General features: G+C 44.6%; 1 protein-coding gene across 1 annotated transcript in view; it reads left to right on the forward strand.

The window, feature by feature from the left end:
* The window catches only part of LOC120978569 (potassium channel subfamily T member 2-like), a 1,475,081-nt gene that overhangs the window by 723,694 nt on the left and 728,205 nt on the right, over window positions 1–23,182 (forward strand). The window contains 3 exon segments of the mRNA XM_040406800.1: window positions 1,303–1,452; window positions 4,032–4,258; window positions 13,905–14,121. Coding sequence (XP_040262734.1) covers window positions 1,303–1,452; window positions 4,032–4,258; window positions 13,905–14,121 — 594 coding nt within the window.

Raw genomic sequence — 23,182 nt, forward strand, 5'->3', positions numbered from 1 at the left:
ACTTGTGCTACTTTTACAGTACTGGAATCCACCTGTGATATAGGTTCTCACTATGTGCGCTGTACAGGTCTCCTTTTTATTTTTATTTGCCATGGGAGACTTTATAACTAGTTTCTATTTTTCATAGAGGAGTATTATCCTAGAACAAATAACATCATGCATAATGCAGAGACACACAGGACCAACACTAGGTTTCATGGTGTAGGGTGCCATTGGCTAACATGGCCTTTCCCAGCTGGTATTTGTGGAGGGAACATTGACTAGCCTTTGGCATGTCCAGGACATCGTGGAACCAATCCTACTGCCTTTTATCACACTGCCCGCATTATGTGGCATGCTCTTCAGAGTATCCAGCAGCTCCCTGGCCAGCTCAATCATCAGATTTCTCCCCTATTGAGAATATCTAGGATTGGATCTCCAATGTACAACCGCCAAACAACAACCTTGGCTGAACTACAAATCCAAGCTGAAAGAGCTTGGAATGACATACCACAGGAGGCTATCCCGCATCTCTACGACATTACCATCCCATTGTGACAGTCTGTATCATAGTAAGGGGAGATGCCACCTAGTATTAGTGTGACCCTGCCTCAACATATATCCTGCTGCAGAACCCAAAATAAAGGGTGCCCCACCTTGGTTGTGTGATATTTGACCTATCACCACTAGTAGCTTAATATTTGGGAATCACATTAAGTTTTCTAGGTAGATTTTCCCCCCATTTTTTATATATATATATATATATATATATAATATAGCGATCTGGGCAGCACTGCTGTAAATCAAGTACAGGCGGAGTGTCAGTGGCTGTGAAGGCGATCCCCCTTCAGATACTAAGCAAGAAGAATTCCACGGCACCTCCAAGGCGTAAAATAATATCAGACTTTATTCACCAGACCCACAACGTTTTGATCCGCTTCTTGGGATCTGCTTGAGAAAGATCCCAGGAAGCGAATCGAAACGTTTCGGGTCTGGTGAATAAAGTCTAATATTATTTTACGCCTTGGAGGTTCCGTGGAATTCTTCTTGCTATATATATATATATATAGAGAGAGCGAGAGAGAGCACAGGTATACCATAGTTAGAGTTAGATCTTTGTATAATATAAGAGTCCCATTTGAACCCAATTCATTTTTTCTCCTTTGCTAACCATGACACTAATGATCTCTACAGAAGTAGAGGGGATACGGTATGTTGGGTTGCACTAAGACACAGGGAAAAGCCTTTAAGTAACTCTATAAATTATATGTGCCTTTTATCAGTGTACATTTGGGATCTCTATGTAATTATTTTATTTTACAGAGAAGGACAACAGTCCCCAGAGCAATGGCAGAAAATGTATGGCAGATGCTCAGGAAATGAGGTCTACCATATTAATATGGAGGAAAGCTTATTCTTTGCAGAATATGAAGGAAAAAGCTTCACATATGCTTCATTTCATGCACATAAAAAGTAGGTAAAGACTGCAATAAAAAATACTATGTATTCACTTGTGAGTTTTTTCTTATTTACCCCTCAAGTCTTTCTAGTTACAAGTTAGGCTTTTTTTTTACTTGCCTTAATTTGCTCTCTAAGACATTTAAGGCATTTCCACATATCACCTGACCCAATTCCTTCAGAGAAAGTAGTCATCAACTGCCACAATGTCACTCCAAGCTAAAACTAAAAATCCAGCTTTTAGCTACAGATATGGTGTTGTACAATGGCCTAAAGGTTTATTCATCTGAATTACATCCTTACAGAGATGTCCTGCTGTCCTCTACTAGGTCACAGCTAGCCATAAAATAGCAGTGTTCTGATGAGACATTTGAGAGTCAGTATAGGAAATATATCCAAACAGCCTTGCATAAGTGACCAACATATGATCAGTAAGGATCCGATTCCTATCTCCATTGATCAGCTGTTTGAATAGGCTGCAGCTTTGGGACTTTGGGATGAGCAATGTGTTCTCTTCATAGAATACAAGCACAGTGCCGTACATTGTATGGCCAATGTGCTTGGTATTGCATCTCAATCACATTCAGTTGAACAAGATTAAGTTGCAGGAAGGCTATGTGACCAAAGAATGTGACATTTCAAGCCAAGGAAAAGACCAAATGCTTGCCCTGCCCCCTCCAACAGTGTATCACCATGTTGGAGGGGGCAGATATTGATAATTGATCCTAAGGCCATCAATATTTAATTCACAAAAAAAACCTTTAAGTCTACTTTCACACTCGCGTTTTGGTTTTCCGTTAAGATCCGTTCAGGGCTCTCAAAAGCGGTCCAAAATGGATCAGTTTTTGCACTAATGCATTCTGAATAGAAAAGGATCTGCTCAGAATGCATCAGTTTGCATCAGTCTCCATTGCGCTTTGGAGACTGACACTGCTTGCAGCGTTTTAGTGTCCGTCTGATGAAACTGAGCGAAACGAATCCATCCTGGCACACAATGTAAGTCAATGGGGAGGGATCCGTTTTCACTGACACAATCTGGCACAATAGAAAACGGATCTTGGCTATGTTAAAGATAATACAAACGGAAGCGTTCTGAACGGATGCAGATGGTTGTATTATCTGAACGGATCCGTACATAACACAAGTCTGAAAGTAGCCTAAGGTGTATAAATACCTCATGTTTTTTAGACTCCATGATGCCAGCTTTATATTTAGCTGTAACTACCCACTGCCATTTATGTAGAAAAAGATGAATAATATATGGCTGACTCACTTTCTGGTCGAGAAAATTCATGCAGTAACAGCAAATAACAGGAAGGACATACTTTTACAATGTAGAAGTAAAAAACACATTAAAATAGCATGTGAAACTTTTTATTTTGGACAGCAATGTTCCTTTTTCAGTTACTCTGGAGGATTTGAATTGAACGTCTCCATTTGATCTGCTGTTAGATGCACACTGGTAAAATAGGGCTTATAAGACCTCTGTTTTCCCAAATACTGAGGGTCCCCTAGGCGGAACCCTAATTTATCATATGTAGATACACAATAAATGATTCATGTAGACATCTCTTTTTAAAGGGTTTCTGTAACCAGAATTAATCCTATTAAACTGGCTGACATTGGCCATGTGCTAATGTCAGCAGACCCTAATTGTACTATTTTTATGCTTATGGGTACACCGGTTACTTCACAATTTTAACTTTGACGATATGCTAATTAGCCTCTAGGTGCGGGGGGGGGGGCATTGCTTCTTCTCCTAGAGGCTGCATTCTCCCACCTCAAGTCACGCTCTGCGGTCCTTGATTGACAGGGCCAGGGTTCGTCTCTTCCCGCCAGCCGTGTGTGCTGGGACTGCGGAGAAGACGAACGCTGGCCCTGTCAATAAAGGACGGCAGGGCGTGACTTGAGGTGGGAGAATGGAGCCTCTAGGAGCAGGAGCAACGCCCTCCCTGCTCCTAGAGACTAATTAGCATATCGTCAAAGTTAAAATTGTGAAGTAACCGGGGTACCCATAAGCATAAAAATAGTACAGTTAGGGTGTGCTGACATTAGCACATTGCTATTGTCAGCCAGTTTAATAAGGTTCATTCTGGTGACAGAAACCCTTTAAATCAACGTTCCGAAAATCAAAACTGAACAATGAACCAAACTTAAATGTATTATTATCGAACACTTGGCATGAAAAATATACAATATATGGAAACAAGCATCCAATAAATTCCAATTTACTTTGACTACTGTAAAATAGTCCTCTTGTCTTGTTTTCTTTTTTTTTCTTAATTTGCCTTGGGGAAAAAACACATTGACTATCAGTAATTAGTAGAAACATAAAATTGTTGTTAAAGTTTTGCGCAATCTGAGGTTTGCAAAGGTGGTCTTGTATTTAGAGTTACTGTTACTTGCCCAATTTTTTTTTTTTCGAACTGATGGTTTTAAGGGTCATATTTCAAGACTTTAACTTTACATTTTGTGTTAGATGAACATAGTTTTTTTTTATATATATATAATTTCACTGTTTTTATTCAAAGAATCCAAAAAAATGCAAAGGCTTTCTGTCTCACAGATTTTCTGCTGTCTTCTTTATCTCCCAGATTTGGTGTCTGCCTAATTGGCGTTAAAAGAGAAGATAACAAAAACATCTTGCTAAACCCGGGACCACGTTACATAATGAGCTCTACTGACACCTGCTTTTATATTCATGTGACAAAAGAAGAGAATTCAGCTTTGAAACAACACGAGCAGCTTGAGAAATTCCGCAAATACAAATCATATCATGGACCATCCCGTCTACCTGTCCATAGTATAATCGCCAGCATGGGTGCGTATGATTGCACACACAATGGAAGCAACGATTTAACATGCGCTTGATGAATGTCATATAAAGTTATGATGAAATGCCAGCACAGTAGGCAGGGAAACAGACAGTGAGCCCTGACTGAACCCAACCCGCTTTCCCTGCCTACTTGTACTGCAAGCCCAAAGGAACAAGTCCACAACTGTTTGACATTCCCTGTACTGCTAAGTGGCAGACAGACAGACACGGAGGTGCAGCAACACAGAGAGACAACACAGTACAGAAATAGGTTAAAACCCGGGAAAACAATATGGTACAAAATCAGAGAACAGAGGGTAGTCAAAATAGCCAAGCAAAAGTCACAACCAGAAACACAGTACAGAATCACTAGACAGAAGGAGGTAAGAGGTAAGCCGAGATCAAAATAACAAATAATCCAATACGCACAGAGAGAACCGGGAGCACAGCAAGGGAGTAAACCTATAACTGGCAAGCAAAGGATTTAAATAGAGCACGAGTCCCTGGATCAGAGCCTGATAGGTCCATGGACTCGGTGCCCATTGGACCAGAACACCAGTATCCTATAGAGCAGAACACACAGATAATTCTTATAAACACTTAAATCAATACACAGGTTCTCCTCCAGCATGCGTGCACTGTGGAGAGGAGGTGAGCGAGTGCTCAGTTGTCATGGATGCACTCGCATCACCAGGGGGCATCTCTGAGATGGCACAGCCATGCCCGAGCCCCAGACCGCGCCGCTGGAGCCTGGACAGGTGAGTTGGGGACATGAAATATCTTGAACTCGTTACAAGCTTTTAAATTCTGCATAAATTTGACCTAAAATTTCCATTAATCAAATTGCTTACCCTTGAAAGGAAGGCTGTCATCAGTTTTGACCCCTCAGTACTGTTGACAGAGCTATATAGGCAATGGGGAGGACACTTCACAAGATGGTCATTCTTTTTGTATGACTGTGAAATAAAACTTCATGTGTGTGGTATGTGTATTCAAATGTATGTATTAATATATTAACAAAAAATGTGGTACACTATTTCACATAGACACAAAAAAGCACCAGGAGATTGCAGTGCTGTATTCAGTACAGAGGAGGATGCCTGCTATATTCATCAAGGCTACAAACATCAAATTATTGATAGGCTCACAAGTATACTGGCATTTTACTCTGCATTATGCTCTGATGGGATGACCAGGTTGTCAGCAAGTAATAGGAACCCTGACTACCAAGTACCTCTTCATAGCATAGCCCTTCTGCCAATGTGTTTCCTTCAAAGTAAATTCATTAGCAGATGTTTAATGCAAAGTCTGAGATTGCCTGGAATGCGTCCAGGCTCTGACCTATAGTGGGGTCTGACACTTTATCATCCTCTGATTAGAAATTTAACAATTATCACTTCAACCTCAAAACAATCAGTTAATTATAGGAATTATTATATTTTGTTATTAATGCCAATATTATAGTCTGTTTCTCTAAGAACATTTCCAACCCTCTTCTAATATATGCATATCAGCTGCCAATACAAGGAAATGTTATTGTTTCTTGAGAGAGCATTCTTACAGTTTTATGGCCCTTTGTGTAAAGAATCCTTTCTACTGCTGAAGATTGTATCTGTCCCTTCCAGCTGTATTTGGCAAGCTTGTGTCCCCTGTGTGGAGACACATAACCGAATAGACTTTCTGTATTAAAAATACATCTATTTTGTAAAATACTTTGCGATAACTTTGAGTTTTAATTTTTCTGCCTGAAATGCAGTACATAGCCATGGTGAGATCTTACCAATAAGTTCTAAAACACCAAACTTTGCTATTTCTCTTTTGAATATGTGCCATATTTGATATGTGACAATTCATTGTTATCTCTAGTGACGCTGGATTGACATTGGAACTTTCTAAACAAATTCACTCAATTTAAAATCTCCAAAGGCTGTGACATTTTGAACAGACTTTACTTTTTGCAATTATGTATTGAACAGAAATAAATAGTTCATTTTCAATTTTAGTACATATAAAGTAAGAATGAGAAAATTGATTCTGAACTAACCTGATTAATGGCAAATTTACAAAAAAAAAATTGAGGAGAGACAGGTACTCTATCCCATTATGGAGAGCGCCTAGTATGCTTAGTAGGTGGCTGGAGTATTCTAGGCCAGGAAATGTCCCTATGTGAAAGATATTCACATGAGCTTTCCTAACCCTATCTGATGCCAGCAATGTAAGATTGGATTTGAACATTTTCATGTTTCTACCAGAAATCCACAGCATCGTTGACTAGCTTTGTCTCCTTTTTCATGTATATGTTCAAGAAAAGCATTATGTGGAGAATAAAGCACAGCAATCGATACAAATCTTATTATGAAAAAGTACTAATTGGAAAGTTTGAGGCTACCACCAAAAACTTAGCATATAAAAAATAGGGGAAAATGATCTATGAAGCAAAAGAAAATATACATACATAAAGGAGCAATTCTATCAATATGGAATTCATCCCATCCTGAATAAAAAAAAATATGGATTCCAACAAACCCAAATATTTGGCAATTCAAGAGAAACCAACATGTGCAGTCCAGCTTTCTCACAAAAAAAATTAAAATAACAAAAGCTGAGCATTTCACAACTACAGCATAGCCTTCCAGTTATTGCTCAGACTTATAAGCAGACCTAAATAACTCAAAAAATAGCTAAGCCAGCCTCACATCTGCAGCTAGCACTTTCAGGAAAAAGCCCTTTATCAAAGCAGAGTAAATAGAACCAGATTTTCTAGTTCAGAGGCTTAGGGGGGACCTCGGGCTAAGTATTATTTCTATTATGGAGATCATTTAATATATGTATTGATTATTGAAGGCTAGCAAAATGTTCATCTTGGTTTCTGGGCAAAAATATATGCAAATTCACATGTCTGGAAACCCAGAGTAGCATACTAGGCTCTCTCTCACTTTGGTTCAGGTAAAATCAATTTGGGTCAGAACCAATTTTTTTCTCCAAAACGTGGAGAATCTGAAGTTAACCAAATTTTAAAAGGGTCGCTCATCTATAGTTTTAAAAATAATGGTGGGTCCAATAAAAAATAAATAAAAACAATCTCAAAGAGCTTAACTCATAGACTTCATCTGGTTTTAATATGAACAATATAAAAGTATTTGATACTTAGTTCCACTGTCCCAGTAAACTGGAATCTGTACATTAAAATGAATATATAACCCAAAAATTACATATTACTGAAAGCATATTTTTACTATAAAAAGTGGGTGTTTTCTATTATTTTATGTGATTAAAAAACTGAAATATGCTTTTTTCTTACTAGCCACTGGACTATACACAGTAGGCTGATATTTCTGTTAACTGTATTTCATTTTTCAACTTTGCCATGAAGGCATCTCATCTAATTAAGGTACTGCCTAGGTAAGCAGAAAGGCAATATCATACATACAGAATTTTTGCATCTCTCCTTTCGATCCTTTGTCTCTGGGGAATGGGGCATATTATATATTTTCCTGAGTCTATAACACTTTTCTGTCCATTACAACTAACCTGTCAGCTCTCCTGATAAAAGACTGTTTTAAATACATACAGTACCTTGAAAAACTATTCATACCCCTTGAACTTTTCCTTAATGTATTTAATGGAATTTTATGTAATAGACCAACACAAAGTAGCATGTTTGTGTGAAGTGAAAAGAAAATGATACATGGTTTTCAATTTTTTATACAATGTGTGGTGTGCATTTGTATTCATTAACCTTACAGCTGTAAGTCTTTTGAGGTATGTCTCTACCAGCTTTGCACATCTAGCTGCTGCAATTTTTGCCCATCCTTTGCAAAATAGCTCAATCTCAGTCAGATTGGAGAGAGAGCGTCTGTGAACGACAAAGTTCAAGTCTTGATACAGATTCTCAATGGGATTTAGGTCTGGACTTTGACTGGGCCATGCTAACACATGAATATACTTTGATCTAAACCAGTCGTGCCCAACCATTTTTCGTCTGAGGGCCGCACTAGACTTGGTATAAATTTCACGGTACGGAACCAGGTAGCTTTGCCAGAAAGAAATGCAAACGCTGTGAGGGGGCACGTGTGAGCATTTCTACTGTGAAGAGGGCACATATCTGGCATAACTACTGTGAGGGGGCACATATCTGGGCATAACTATTGTGAGGAGGGCACATATCAGGGTATAACTACTGTGAGGAGGGCACATATCAGGGTATAACTACTGTGAGCTGTGAGGAGGGCACATATCAGGGCATAACTACTGTGAGGGGGCACGAGTGAGCATTACTACTGTGAAGAGGGCACATATCTGGCATAACTACTGTGAGGGGGCACATATCTGGGCATAACTACTGTGAGGGGGCACATATCAGGGTATAACTACTGTGAGGAGGGCACATATCAGGGCATAACTACTGTGAAGAGGGCACATATCTGGGCATAATTACTGTGAGGGGGAACATATCAGGGTATAACTACTGTGAGGAGGGCACATATCAGGGCATAACTACTGTGAAGAGGGCACATATCTGGGCATAACTACTGTTAGGGGGCACATATCTTGGCATTATTACTGTGAGGGGGCATGTGATGTATACATGTGTGTAATGTACAGTATGTAGTGCAGTATGTGATGATCACACACTGCACTACATACATTACACACATGTATACATCACATACTGTGCTGTCACCTTCTTCTGCAGGTCTACCTTGATGTCTGGTCTTTAGGCTTCAGTCAGATCCTCCACTGCCATGCTTGCGTCGTGTGCCCGACACCACCAGGAGCTGGCCCCTCCTCCTTTCATCTCCCGCTGACTTCTCCTACAGCAGGGCGCTCTATCGCTCCAGTGCCCGCCCAATCTTAACAATCAGGGGCGTAGCTAGAAATGACTGGGCCCCATAGCAAACAAATGTATGGGCCCCCCTCCCAGATCTCCCACCCCCACATACCTATCAGACCTCCCACCCCTTCCAGAGCTCCCACCCAAACACCCCTCCAGGACCTCCCACCCCAACATCCCCACACCCCTCCCTAGATCCCCCTAAGTGTCGTCCACAGATATCCCCCCTTCAGTGTCGTCCACAGATATCCCCCCCACCCAGAGCCGCTTCCTAGCTAATTTATTCACTGCACTTGCCTCTGTGAAATTGAAGAGAAACGCCCGTTATCTCACACAGGCGCACTGGCAGAGGCCAGGAAGACAGTGCATGCGCACTTCGATGGCTCTGCCAGTGCGCCTATGCGAGATTACGGCGCTTCTCTTCAATTTCACAGAGGCAAGCGCAGTGAATAAATTAGCTAGGAGGCGGCGCTGGGCGGGGAGATTGCAGGCGCTGATAAAGTCTGGTCACTGCGCGGGCCGCATGACATGGCTTCGCGGGCTGTAGATTGGGCATCACTGATCTAAACCATTCCATTGTATGTCCAGCTGTATGTGTAGGGTCGTTGCCCTGCTGGGAGGTGAACCTTCCTCCAGGAATGCCCTGTATTTAGCTATCTTCCCATCAACTCTGATCAGCTTCCCTGTCCCTTATGAAAAAAAGCATCCCCACAGCATGATGCAACCACCACCATGTTTCACGGTGGAGATGGTGTGTTCAGGTTGCATTTAGGCCAAAAAGTTAAACTTTGGTCTCATCTGACCAGAGCACCTTCTTCCACATGTTTGCTGTGTCCCCTTGCTTTCAAAATGGCTTTCTTCTTGCCACTCTTCCATAAAGGCCAGATTTGTGGAATATACAACTAATAGTTATCCTGTTTACAGATTCTCCTGCCTGAGCTGTGGATCTCTGCAGCAACTCCAGAGTGACCATGGGCCTCTTTGCTGCTTCTCTAATTAGTGCATTTTTTGCTTGGGAGGTCAGTTTAGGTGGATGGCCATGTCTTAGTAGGTTTGCAGTTCTGCCATACTACTTCCATTTTCAGATGATAGATTGAATAGTGCTCTGTGAGATGTTCAGAGCATGGGATATTTTTGTATATCAGCTGTAGTTATACTGAGAATAAAGTAAACACAGGGGGACTCTATTTAGTAATTAGGTGACTTCTAAAGGCATTTGGTCACACTGGATTTTATTTAGGGGTGTCAGAGTACAGGGGCTGAATTGCACACCACACTTTCTAGATTATTATTTATTAAACTTTTAGAAAAAATTTATTATTTCCTTTAACTTCACACATACTCTCTACTTTCTGTTGGTCTATCACATAAAATCCCAATAAAATAAATGTATGTTTGTGGGTGTTATTGGCCGTGGTATCTAAGGGGTTACATAGATGTTATTTGAGTTTTATAGTATCCTCACCATTGCAACTTAAGCCTGCCTATGTATTATAGGCATGATTCTGCTGTCAATGTGTTCCTCTGCACTAATACAGCTTGATACTATAATGCCTATGTGATGTGAGCACTAGAGATGAGTGAGGTTTTAGAAAATTAAATTCGGCAACTTCGCCAAAGTTCACCAAGAAATTTGATTTGTTCCAAATTAATTTGTTACAAATTGCTATAAATCAAGTATACCCACGCCACTCTGCCTTAAGGTACAGCCACACAGAGCGGCCATGCTGTGGGTGGGTTGTGGCCATGCTGCGGTTAAGAACCGAATTAGCCCACGGTTACCTTTCATTTAATAATTCACACTGGACTGTATAGTCCTTCATCATTGTTAATGGCCGTGCAGCACCTTTAAACAAGGGCTGTTGCTGGTATGGGGTTTGGCTTGGTAGGTTGGGGAACAATATGCATATTATTGCTGTTCTGGCCTGCAATATCATGCAGGTTATTTGACAGTAAACACAGAATTTTAATCAGCTCTGGCATACCCACTTCTCCAACCCCAGTGCTCTCCTTCCCTACAGGCGGAAGCCCTTCTTCTACAATCTGCTTTTACTCCTTTTCCACTTCACCTAATATTGATGAGAATATGTTATCAGGAACATCCAGCTCCTCCTCTGGTAATCATTAAGATCTGGCCTCCCTAAGGCCCCTTTCACACGGGCGAGTTTTCCGCGCAGGTGCAATGCGTGAGGTCAACGCATTGCACCCGCACTGAATCCGGACCCATTCATTTCTATGGGGCTGTGCACATGAGCGGTGATTTTCACGCATCACTTATGCGTTGCGTGAAAATCGCAGCATGCTCTATATTGTGCGTTTATCACGCAACGCAGGCCCCATAGAAGTGAATGGGGCTGCGTGAAAATCGCAAGCATCCGCAAGCAAGTGAGGATGCGGTGCGATTTTCACGCACGGGTGCTAGGAGAAGATCGGGATGAAGACCCAATCATTATTATTTCCCCTTATAACATGGTTATAAGGGAAAATAATAGCATTCTTAATACAGAATGCATACTACAATATCACTGGAGGGGTTAAAAAATTTTTAAAAAAAATTTAACTCACCTTAATCCACTTGCTCGCGCAGCCCGGCTTCTCTTCTTTCTTCTTCTTTGCTGTGTACAGGAAAAGGACCTGTGGTGACGTCACTCCGGTCATCACATGGTCCGTCACATGATCCATCACCATGGTAAAAGATCATGTGATGGACCATGTGATGACCGGAGTGACGTCACCACAGGTCCTTTTCCTGTACACAGCAAAGAAGAAGACAAAAGAGAAGCCGGGCTGCGCGAGCAAGTGGATTAAGGTGAATTATTATTTATTTATTTATTTTTTAACCCCTCCAGCGCTATTGGACTATGCATTCTGTATTAAGAATGCTATTATTTTCCCTTATAACCATGTTATAAGGGAAAATAATACAATCTACACAACCCCGATCCCGAACTTCTGTGAAGAAGTTCGGGTTTGGGTACCAAACATGCCGATTTTTCTCACTGGTGTGCAAAACGCATTACAATGTTTTGCACTCGCGCAGAAAAATCACGTATGTTCCCGCAACGCACCCGTACCTTTTCCCGCAACGCCCGTGTGAAACCAGCCTAAGGGGTGCAGACTGGATGGTATTGGTTGGCATTCTGGCAGTGGAATAATAAAGGCTTCCATCATATTGGTATTGAATTACATATCTTAGTTTATGGCTGATTTAGGAATAAGTAAATGTAGGAATAAATGAATAAAACTAATGCAGAATAAGTCTCCCTGCACTCTCCCTCTCCAATATTCTTCGGTTAATCGTTTTCAGCAACACTGTCCCTAGCACATGATCACTTGTCACATCTCTCCCTATGCTCAGCTCACAGAACAATAGCGGAGACCGCACGGGATGAGGGTTTTATAGAGCTGTGACATCACAGGGAATGGATATCTGCCAATTAGCTGGCTGCAAGGCATTATTGGGGATCTTGTGTTCCTGGGCTTGTCTCTTCTACACTTAGTTTAGCTTTGTAACACATGCAGCCACCATTTTAGGAAACCCTGATTCGTTACCACAAAGCTCGAGAAAATTCGGATTAGTTTAGAATAGAATTCTGCTTCAAATGCATCACTTCTCTCAACACTAGTGAGCACTGTAAAAGTACAGTGCTAGACCTCTGAGGATGCCTGCCAGTGCTGTACTTTTATGGCATTGATCAAAAGGCGATCAAATTATTAAAATGTACCTGTCTTTTCAGATGACTTTTTAGAATACACTATCATGTGTGTACCTCTTTCACATACACAGCAGCATTAACAGCATGGATGACATAATACAGCAGTAATAGGCATTGTTACTATGAATGCTGGACAGGAATGAGGCAGTAGAAGACCGCCAGCATTTCTGTCTGTATCTCTGTTTCACTGCGGTTTCTCCCTTCTCCCCCCAGCTATAGACTTCTAGGGGCAGCTGTTGTAACTTGTTCACTCAGTGAAGCTGAAAATGCATGTATCTCTGTCTTTAACTAGATGGATTTTTTAGCAGTTAATTGATAGTGAGTAATCAGTGTAGGAGGCGAGGATGAGGAGAAGTGTCTTCTAACTGAGAAAATAAGCATTTTTTAACTGCACTATCTTGTTAAAATGACAGTACCCAAATAAACTAATTCTTTAGAGGCAATTGTTATTGGCCTTTATGTCAGGGAGATATACTGTATTTGGTATATATATATATATATATATATATATATATATATATATATATATATATATATTCTACATTTGTAGGCAAAGTTTTAAGATTGTATAGCACTTACCATAAAAATGTTGTCTCTAAGTTTGGATTATATTAGAAGTACTGTTCTTTATCTGTTATATTTACCATATCTCCCCTTTCACTTCCTTCAGGCTCTCTGTAGATTTTCAGAAGCCTCTATCATCTACTCAAAGGAGTAGCATAAACAGTAGATATAATAAATGGAGGAGGGGGTAATGCTGCATCTTCTCACTGAGCGTTTCTATGAATGAACACAAAGGGGAGGAGGAGCAGCAAGAAGAGTCTTGGCTCGGAGCTAAAGAGCAGTCATTACACCATTATACAGAAGAGCCTGCCTATTCAGCAAGCACAAAAAAATAAAATTACCATGAAACAGGAAGGAGAACAATAAAGACTATAAACACAACATTGCTGGGCAAACTAAATTGAATTTGCATCCACATATGCCTGTAGCTGTATATGTGGGATTGTGATTTTTTTAAAAATGTAAATGTAGCCAATGTCATGCGGTAGAGACATACAGAAGATGTAATTAAATATAAACCCCACATCTTTATTTGCAGGCACAGTAGCGATAGATCTGCAAGACACGAGCTGTCATTCTACCAGTGGGCCAAACCTAGCACTCCCTTCAGAAGCTAATAAAGAAGGAAGAAGAGTCAGCATTGCACCGGTGCTGGAACTTGCAGATAATGCAAATATACAGCCATGTGATCTTCTCAGTGACCAGTCAGAAGATGAAACCAACCCATCTGATGATGAATGTTCAGACTGCAAAGGGTATGCATAATATCTGTGAGGGCATCATACTGTATTTAAAAAAGTAAAATGTATGCTATAAAGTGCTGAAAACAAATGCAACGTCTTCCGTCTAAAGATTCAGTTTTGGCCAAAAATTGGACTCCAAAAGACAATAGCATTCCCTGTTCATTAGATAGATGCCCTCATTACTGAGGCAAGGTTACTGAAGATCATAGACTTCCTGAAGAGGTGGATTTTCAACTTGCTATTGAAAGTTTAAATGGTAGGACAGTGTAAAGTGTAGCAAGTTCCAGAGTATGAGGGATGCACAGGAGAAATATTCAATATATAGGTCAGAGATATCTGAAGAGAAGAGGATATATATGGTTATCTAATATTATCAACTGAATTCTCTAGACAATGGGTAGCTAGTAAGAGGACTGGCAGATGGGAATGTGGAGAAACAAGGTAGAGGTCAACTTTCTATAAGAGTACATATACTCTTCATGATGCAACTTAAAATACTGGGGAGCTGGGGAGTTGTCAAGTCCATCCAAGGTTTTAATAAGGTAATGTGTTTTGATGCAGGATGCAATAAAATGTAGACACTAATGTAACTGTAAATGCATAGCAACCAATCAAAGCACAGCTTTCATTTTACTGCATTGCTTCTTACAGTATTGCAGACCTATGTTCATAAACCTCTGGCTCTCCAGCTGCAAAACTACAACTTCCATTGTGCCCTAATGGCTGCCGGAGCATGATAGAAGTTGTAGTTTTGCAACAGCTGAAAAACCTCAGGTTAGTAAACATAGGTTCACAGAATTGTAAGAAGCGCTGCAGCATACCTTCCAACTTTTGAAAAGACCAAAGAGGGACAAATACAGGTGCCCCTATAGTGTCCCCATACAGTATTCATAGCCCTATGGTGGCCCGTACACAGTATTTATATCCCCATAATGCCACCACACAGTAGTTATTCCCCCATAGTGCCCATACACAGTAGTCATGCCCCCATAGTGCCCCACATAGTAGTCATGTCCCCACAGTGCCCCCACACAGTAGTCATGCCCCCATAGTGCCCCATGCAATATGTATACCCTCATAGTGCCCCTTGTACTGTTACTAAAAGAATAAAAAAAAGTAATAGCTAGACCTGTTCCCGCTCTCCCCAGCTTCAGGTGCAATATGGTTTCACATCATGCCTGCTGAGCTGTGTAGGAGGAGCACAGAGACCAATTCCACAGCTTGCCCTACACAGCCCACCAGTCATGATGCCTGACCACTTTGCACCTGCAGCTGAGGAGAGCACAGACTGGAGAATGGTGAAGCAAGGAACTGAAGGATCCTTGCTTCACTATTGCATTAATCTGTCTCTGCATCCTCAGAATGCAGACACAGTTGTAGTCTGGATATACCTCAGCCTTGGTTGCTGTGAGCAACAAACAGTTTGTCTTTTAGACAGCACATGCAGGGAGATGATAACCAAACAATCAGCTTTTACTCCCTACTCCATTCCAGCTTCTTTATACACATCAGCTCAACCAAATGTGCTTGTGTATTTAATGGGGGGAGAGGAAAAAGCAGCTGCTAGAGACCTCTGGTGGCGGCTTATCTCCTGGAAGAACAAAGGGATCTGGTGAAAATATTCATTTCACCCAATCCTTCTCTCCCCTGACATCATCTGACAGGGAACAGTTGGGGGCTCCCTATACACAATATACTGTTGACTGAACCAGGACCGGCGTCAGCACACTGCAAACCCAGGGCTCACTGCTCCTAGGGGGCCCACTCAGGTCTATGCTGAAGATCGCTGTACAGGAATCCCCCAGTGCTACTGAAGATCGCTGTACGGGGAATCCCCCAGTGTTACTTAACAGTCAGGACTCTAGTTCCTGGCTTAGGAGTCCCTGCTCTGACTCCATATATATGGCTATGTCCATATATGGAGTCAGGGCTATGAACATGAAGGGTGCATACTGATAATGCTTGGGGACACCCAGTGTATTTAAGTTTAATTTAGCCTCTATTTCTGAAATGTTTCTGCCAGGATTTGAACTCATAACCTTCTACATTACAGGCAAGAACCTGTCATGGCCTTTGTTGTGTGCCGTGACACGGTTGCCGTGCATGCTGTTGCCAGCAATAGCATGTTGTGGTTGCAGCATGCAGGTGCCTCCTCCTTTCTCCTGGGGACTTCTCTGTCTGGTGCTGGAGGGGTTAATTATCTAGCTGGTGGGGATTTAAGTGTGTCCTGGGTGTGGCCACGAGGTTTATGTTGCCTGTGGCCTGTTGGCTGGGTTCAGTGTTCCTCCAGCCTTGCTATGTGCTGGAGCTGTGCTCCTGTCAGGCCTCTACTATCTGCCCAGTGCTTGAGGGCCACCTTGTGGAACATCAAGGTCACCATGATGTCTCCCCCATATGTTTCTGTTGTTCACATTCCCTTCACTACTCTTGCATATGTTTGGTGTTGTTTATGTATGGGTGGTTTTTGTCTTGTCTAGCGGATGTTACATGTCTGGTTTGTTGGTGTCTATAGTCCAGCATGTTTGCTTGACATGTTCCCTGTGTGGTATGCCTCCGGAAGGGGGTGTCAGGGTTCCCCGATGGGGGAACTACAAGTCTGTATGCTGCTCTGCCTGGGCCCCCCACGCGTCCTTTTTGAATTGGGGTTTCCAGGCAGTAACTGGTGTGCTGGATACTTGGGTGTGGTTGTTTGTACTGTGTCCTGTATGGTGTGTGGGCACCAGTACTCATGCTCGGGTTCCAGTCGGTGCTGCTGCAGCAGGTAAGTGTTTTGTATGGTGTGCTTACCTGCCGATCCAGTTACTGTTAGAGTCTCCTCTTTTCCTTACAGCTAGGCCGGTGCAGGCTCCTGTTCACCCGTGCCTGGGATGAACAGGTCGCTGCTGCCCTTTCTTTATTTGAGGGATTGTCAGGGCAACTCAGGGTCCTAGGTTTCCTGGGTATGAGCCGTCCAGGTCCGCTCATATGGTGAGGAGTTAGGGCAAGGATTAGGAATGCTTTAGGAGGTGACCTACTCCCTTATCCTAGTCGCTGGCCTACTTGCTTTTCTACCGGGTCCACATTGTACAGTGGGGAGTTTCCCGCACTCCCCTGCGTGACAGAACCTTAACCACTGAGCTATGAAGCTCAATTATAAACTGTGCTAGAAAAACCTCATAGTAGTCTCTATGACTATACAGCAGATATATATATATATATATATATATATTGTGGGGATGTGCTCGTGGTAGGCTACGGTAGCGGCGGCAGTATTGAGGCAATCACAGACAGTCTTTGTGGTTCACCGTGACTTTATTTACACCAAAGGCATAACAGGCAATGTGCAGACCACACAGGTGCATATCCACATAGTGCATAAAACAAAAGTCCTTCCATAGAAAATAAACAGCAGGTTTGAGTCACCTTGTTTTGGACAGACCACAGCAGTTTCTGCAGGCTTGTAGGCTACCTGCCTTTGTCTCCCTCAGGCCAGAGCCACTTCGGCTCGTAGCACCACAGGTCCCAGGACTATCCTTCAATGTGTGCTGCGCCCAGACTCTCCTTCTCCAGCACTGACTCTGTCTGTGGAAATCTCCAGCACAGCAAGACACACCCCACCCCCATCATCAGCAGGCTGGGTTCTTTAAAGGCCCAGCTCCACCAAAAACCTGGGCTGGCCGTGGGGAACAGGCACCCCCCCCCAACTCTTTACCTGTTCCCAGTAAAAACCGGCCCGGACACGCTGCGCCAGCAGCATTCGCCGCTGTAACCGCAATGATCCGGTTCTTACTCCACCGAGGCCAGGACCTCTGGTGGCACGTATCGTCCGTCCATTATTATTCCGGGGACTCTCCTACATATCCCCCCCTTTGTTCACCCCTGAGGGCTTGAACATACTGTTCAAGCCTGAGGGGGTGAACACATGCACAGCAGTGTACCCGGGACAGGGCATCTGCATTCCCCTGTAAGTGGCCGGCCCTGTGCTCAACAGTGAACTTAAAGTTCTGGAGGGACAAGAACCACCTGGTGACCCTCCTTAGCTCGACTCATCCACTGGAGAGGGGAGTGGTCGGTCACCAGACGGAACCTTCTCCCCAGAAGGTAATATCTGAGAGACTCGAGTGCCCACTTGATGGCGAGGCACTCTCTCTCCACAATGCTATACCGGGTTTCTGCTGGGGTAAGCTTGCGGCTTAGAAAAACCACGGGGTGCTCTTCCCCGTTGAGCTCCTGGGAAAGCACAGCCCCTAGTCCTACTCCCGAGGCATCTGTTTGAACTACAAACTCCCGCTTGAAGTCGGGCGTCACCAGAACCGGGGACTCACATAGGGCCGACTTCAAACGGGAGAACGCCTCCTCCTCCTGCTCCCCCCAGCGAACTATCACTGACTTTCTACCCTTCAAGAGGCCGGTTAACGGGGCTGCCAAGGTGGCAAAATGGGGAATGAACCTCATGTAGTACCCAATCAGGCCCAAAAATGACCGTACTTGCTTGGAGGTACGAGGCCTGGGCCAATTCCGGATTGCTTCAACTTTATTCACTTGGGGCCTAATGACTCCGCGTCCAATCACATACCCCAAATAGCGAGCTTCCTCTAGTCCCACCGAGCATTTTTTTGGGTTGGCAGTCAACCCCGCCTTCCTTAGAGAATCTATCACTGCCTGAAGTTTTGACAAATGACCCTCCCAGTCCGGGCTAAACACGACTATATCATCCAGATACGCGGAGGTATACTGGTGATGGGGCTTAAGGACGACATCCATCAGATGCTGGAACGTAGCCGGAGCGCCATGCAACCCAAAAGGCAACACCCTATACTGAAAAAGCCCCTCCGGGGTGACAAAGGCCGTCTTCTCCTTTGCCGCCTCCGTCAGAGGTACCTGCCAGTAGCCCTTCGTGAGATCTAGGATCGAAAAATACCGGGCTTTTCCCAGCCGCTCTATCAACTCGTCCACCCGAGGCATGGGATAGGCGTCAAATTTTGATACCTCATTTAATTTCCTAAAATCATTACAGAACCGTAATGAACCATCCGGTTTGGGAATAAGGACAATCGGGCTAGCCCACTCGCTCTTTGACTCTTCTATGACCCCTAGACGTAGCATCGATCTTACCTCCTGCGAAATGGCCTGTCGCCGAGCCTCCGGTACTCGGTATGGTCTTAGGCGGACTTTCACCCGGGGCTCGGTGACAATGTCATGCTCGATCAAGGTGGTACGTCCAGGAAGGTCAGAGAATACGTCCCTATTCCGACTAACGAATTCTCTCACCTCTTGTGCCTGTTTGGTCGACAGTCCGTCCCCTATCGTCACCCCAGCGGCGTTCTCCGGAACACCTGGTGACCCCGGGTCACTCCCTGCCGTCCAGACAGAGGGCGGGCTGTCTCTAAACAAATTCTCTCTGTCTCTCCAAGGTTTTAGTAGATTCACATGATATACCTGTTCGGGCTTCCGCCGCCCTGGCTGGTATATCCTGTAATCAACTGGGCCCACTTTCTCCTTAACTTCATAGGGTCCTTGCCACCGGGCCAGGAATTTACTCTCGACCGTGGGCACGAGTACAAGAACTCGGTCACCCGGGTGAAATGTCCTTACCCGGGCGGACCGGTTATATACCCGACTCTGGGCCAGTTGTGCCGCTTCCATGTGCTCCCGGACGATCGGCAACACGACCCCTATTCGGTCCTGCATTTTTCCTATGTGTTCTATCACACTTTTATGAGGCGTAGGCTGTTGCTCCCATGCCTCCTTAGCGATGTCCAGTAGTCCACGGGGATGTCGCCCATATAACAACTCAAAGGGCGAGAACCCCGTGGACGCCTGGGGCACTTCCCGTACCGCAAACAAAACATAGGGCAACAGTAGGTCCCAATCTCTCCCGTCCTTAGCCACGACTCTTTTTAGCATGGACTTCAGGGTCTTATTAAACCGTTCTACTAACCCATCGGTTTGGGGATGGTAGACGGACGTGTGCAGGTGTTTTATATTTAATAGCTTACACAATTCCTTTGTTATTTTGGACATAAAGGGTGTCCCCTGGTCCGTCAGAATCTCCTTTGGTATCCCCACCCGGGCGAACATACTCATAAGCTCTTTAGCTATTACCTTGGCCGACGTATGGCGCAATGGGACCGCCTCCGGATAGCGAGTGGCATAGTCTAACACTACCAGTATGTGTTGGTGACCTCGGGCTGACTTAATAATGGGGCCTACCAGATCCATGGCGATCCTTTCGAAGGGCACCTCTATAATGGGCATAGGTACCAGTGGACTGCGATACTGAGGGTGGGGGCTAGTCACCTGACACACTGGACAGGACTGACAGAACCTCCGGACTTCCTCATAAATCCCAGGCCAATAGAACCGTTGTAGAATTCGCTCCAGCGTTTTCTTAACCCCCAGATGACCACCCAACACATGCGCATGCGCTAAATCCAAGACCATTCGCCGGTAAGGTTGGGGCACCACCAGTTGTTCCACCACCTCCTGCCTCACCTTGTCTACCCTATATAACAGGTTCTGGTTATAGGCCAGGTGAGGAAATACGGTATCGGCGCCGGGACGCTGGGCAACGCCATTAATCACCGACACACCTTCTCTAGCCCGCAATAACGTCGAATCCTGGAGCTGTGCAGTCCCGAAGGTTTCTCGGGGTACCCCCAGATCCAGGACAGACGAACTTTCTACTGTCTCACCCGCCAATACTTCTAGGGGAAACCGGTCAGGGTTACACTCTACCTCCCCTACGGTGACCCCTACAGCTGGGGCCCCTGCCTCGGGGTCCTCGGGCTCGGGACCCGGACATTTTTCTTTCCCACAGGTAGGCAACCTGTTCCTCCACAAAGTCCAGAACAGGGGAAAGTCCCTTCCCAATATTGCGGCATAAGGGAGCCGTCTCCCCACTCCGACGACATGTGGTACCTCCTTCCCACACACCGCCAGGGTAACCTTAGTGGTGGGATACTCCCGGCGATCCCCATGTATACAGACAATGGTAAGGGTTCGCCTATCTGGGAGTTTTTCCGTTACCAGCGATTCATGGACCAGAGTTACCAGGCTCCCAGAGTCCAGCAGGGCCTGCACGGAGTGACCATTGACAACAACATCACACAACGGAGGGGTGTCCGCAGCCAGCAGGGGGTCAGCTATATACACCGGTTGGGCACAAAAGGAGGACCGGCGAGCGAACCCGCAGTCCATGGGTTCGGATGCCCTAGGGCAGTTGGCTGCCACATGTCCCCAACCCTGACAATGCCAACATCTGATCCTCGCAGCCTCCCTCCTCCCCAGGGTATTCCTCCCACGGACTGGAGATCCACTCCCCTCCTTATGAGGTGGGATCCCTTTTTCAGGATCCCGGGTCGGCAACGGGGGCTGACGTGACTTCGGTAGTACCGCTGAGTCCCGCACCAAATCCTGAGTGGCCATATACCTCTCCACCAGGCTAACCAGTTGTTCCAGGTTGCCTGGATCGCCTTGTCCCACCCAGCGCTGTATGGCTCTCGGGAGGGTACGCACGAACCTGTCGACCACGACCCTTTCAACCATCTGAGAAGGGCTCAATATTTCAGGCTGAAGCCATTTTTTTACTAGGTGAAGTAAGTCATAGGCTTGTGACCGGGTGGGTCGGGACTCGGCAAACACCCACTGATACACCCTGTGCGCTCGCACATAGGTGTTTACCCCCAACCTGGCCAACACCTCACTTTTTAGCCTCTCATAGTCCTTGGCCTCATCGCGGCTGAGGTCAAAATAGGCCTTTTGTGCGTCCCCCACCAGAAAAGGCGCCACCACCTCGGCCCACTGTTCCAATGGCAGCCTCTCTTGCTCCGCGGTTCTTTCGAACACCGTCAGGAACGCCTCTATATCATCTTCCGGACCCATTTTCCTCAGGGCGGATCGGACTTTATCCCTGGCGGTAGACACAGTCGGGGTTGTTGCGGTTGAAACTCCTTGCAGGGATGTTCGCACCGACTCTTGCATGGCTACCAGCTGCTGCATTAGGAGATTGTTTGTTTGCTGCTGTGCACACATAGCCTCCTCGTGTCTTTTTTGCTGTAGCTCATTATTTTCCCTCTGAGCCTGCAATGCCTGTTGCTGCTGTACATTACTCTGAATCAGGTGCTTAATGGCCTCCTCCATCTTGTCAGGAACCATAAAACTTGCAGGCCTGATATATGACATGCAGTCCAACACAACTTTTGCCTCAGGCCTGCCTCACTGCAGGAATGCCCGCTCCAAGCCACCAATTGTGGGGATGTGCTCGTGGTAGGCTACGGTAGCGGCGGCAGTATTGAGGCAATCACAGACAGTCTTTGTGGTTCACCGTGACTTTATTTACACCAAAGGCATAACAGGCAATGTGCAGACCACACAGGTGCATATCCACATAGTGCATAAAACAAAAGTCCTTCCATAGAAAATAAACAGCAGGTTTGAGTCACCTTGTTTTGGACAGACCACAGCAGTTTCTGCAGGCTTGTAGGCTACCTGCCTTTGTCTCCCTCAGGCCAGAGCCACTTCGGCTCGTAGCACCACAGGTCCCAGGACTATCCTTCAATGTGTGCTGCGCCCAGACTCTCCTTCTCCAGCACTGACTCTGTCTGTGGAAATCTCCAGCACAGCAAGACACACCCCACCCCCATCATCAGCAGGCTGGGTTCTTTAAAGGCCCAGCTCCACCAAAAACCTGGGCTGGCCGTGGGGAACAGGCACCCCCCCAACTCTTTACCTGTTCCCAGTAAAAACCGGCCCGGACACGCTGCGCCAGCAGCATTCGCCGCTGTAACCGCAATGATCCGGTTCTTACTCCACCGAGGCCAGGTCCATTATTATTCCGGGGACTCTCCTACAATATATATATATTTTTTTTATTTTTTTTTGTTTTGTAATTGTAAAAAAATGCATGGCACAAAATAAATGTGTAATTACTAAATATATAAATATATATATATATATATATATATATATATATATATATATACAGTACAGACCAAAAGTTTGGACACACCTTCTCATTCAAAGAGTTTTCTTTATTTTCATGACTATGAAGGCATCAAAACTATGAATTAACACATGTGGAATTATATACATA

The sequence above is a fragment of the Bufo bufo genome, chromosome 9 (genome assembly GCF_905171765.1).
Source record: "Bufo bufo chromosome 9, aBufBuf1.1, whole genome shotgun sequence".
NCBI lineage: Eukaryota > Metazoa > Chordata > Amphibia > Anura > Bufonidae > Bufo > Bufo bufo.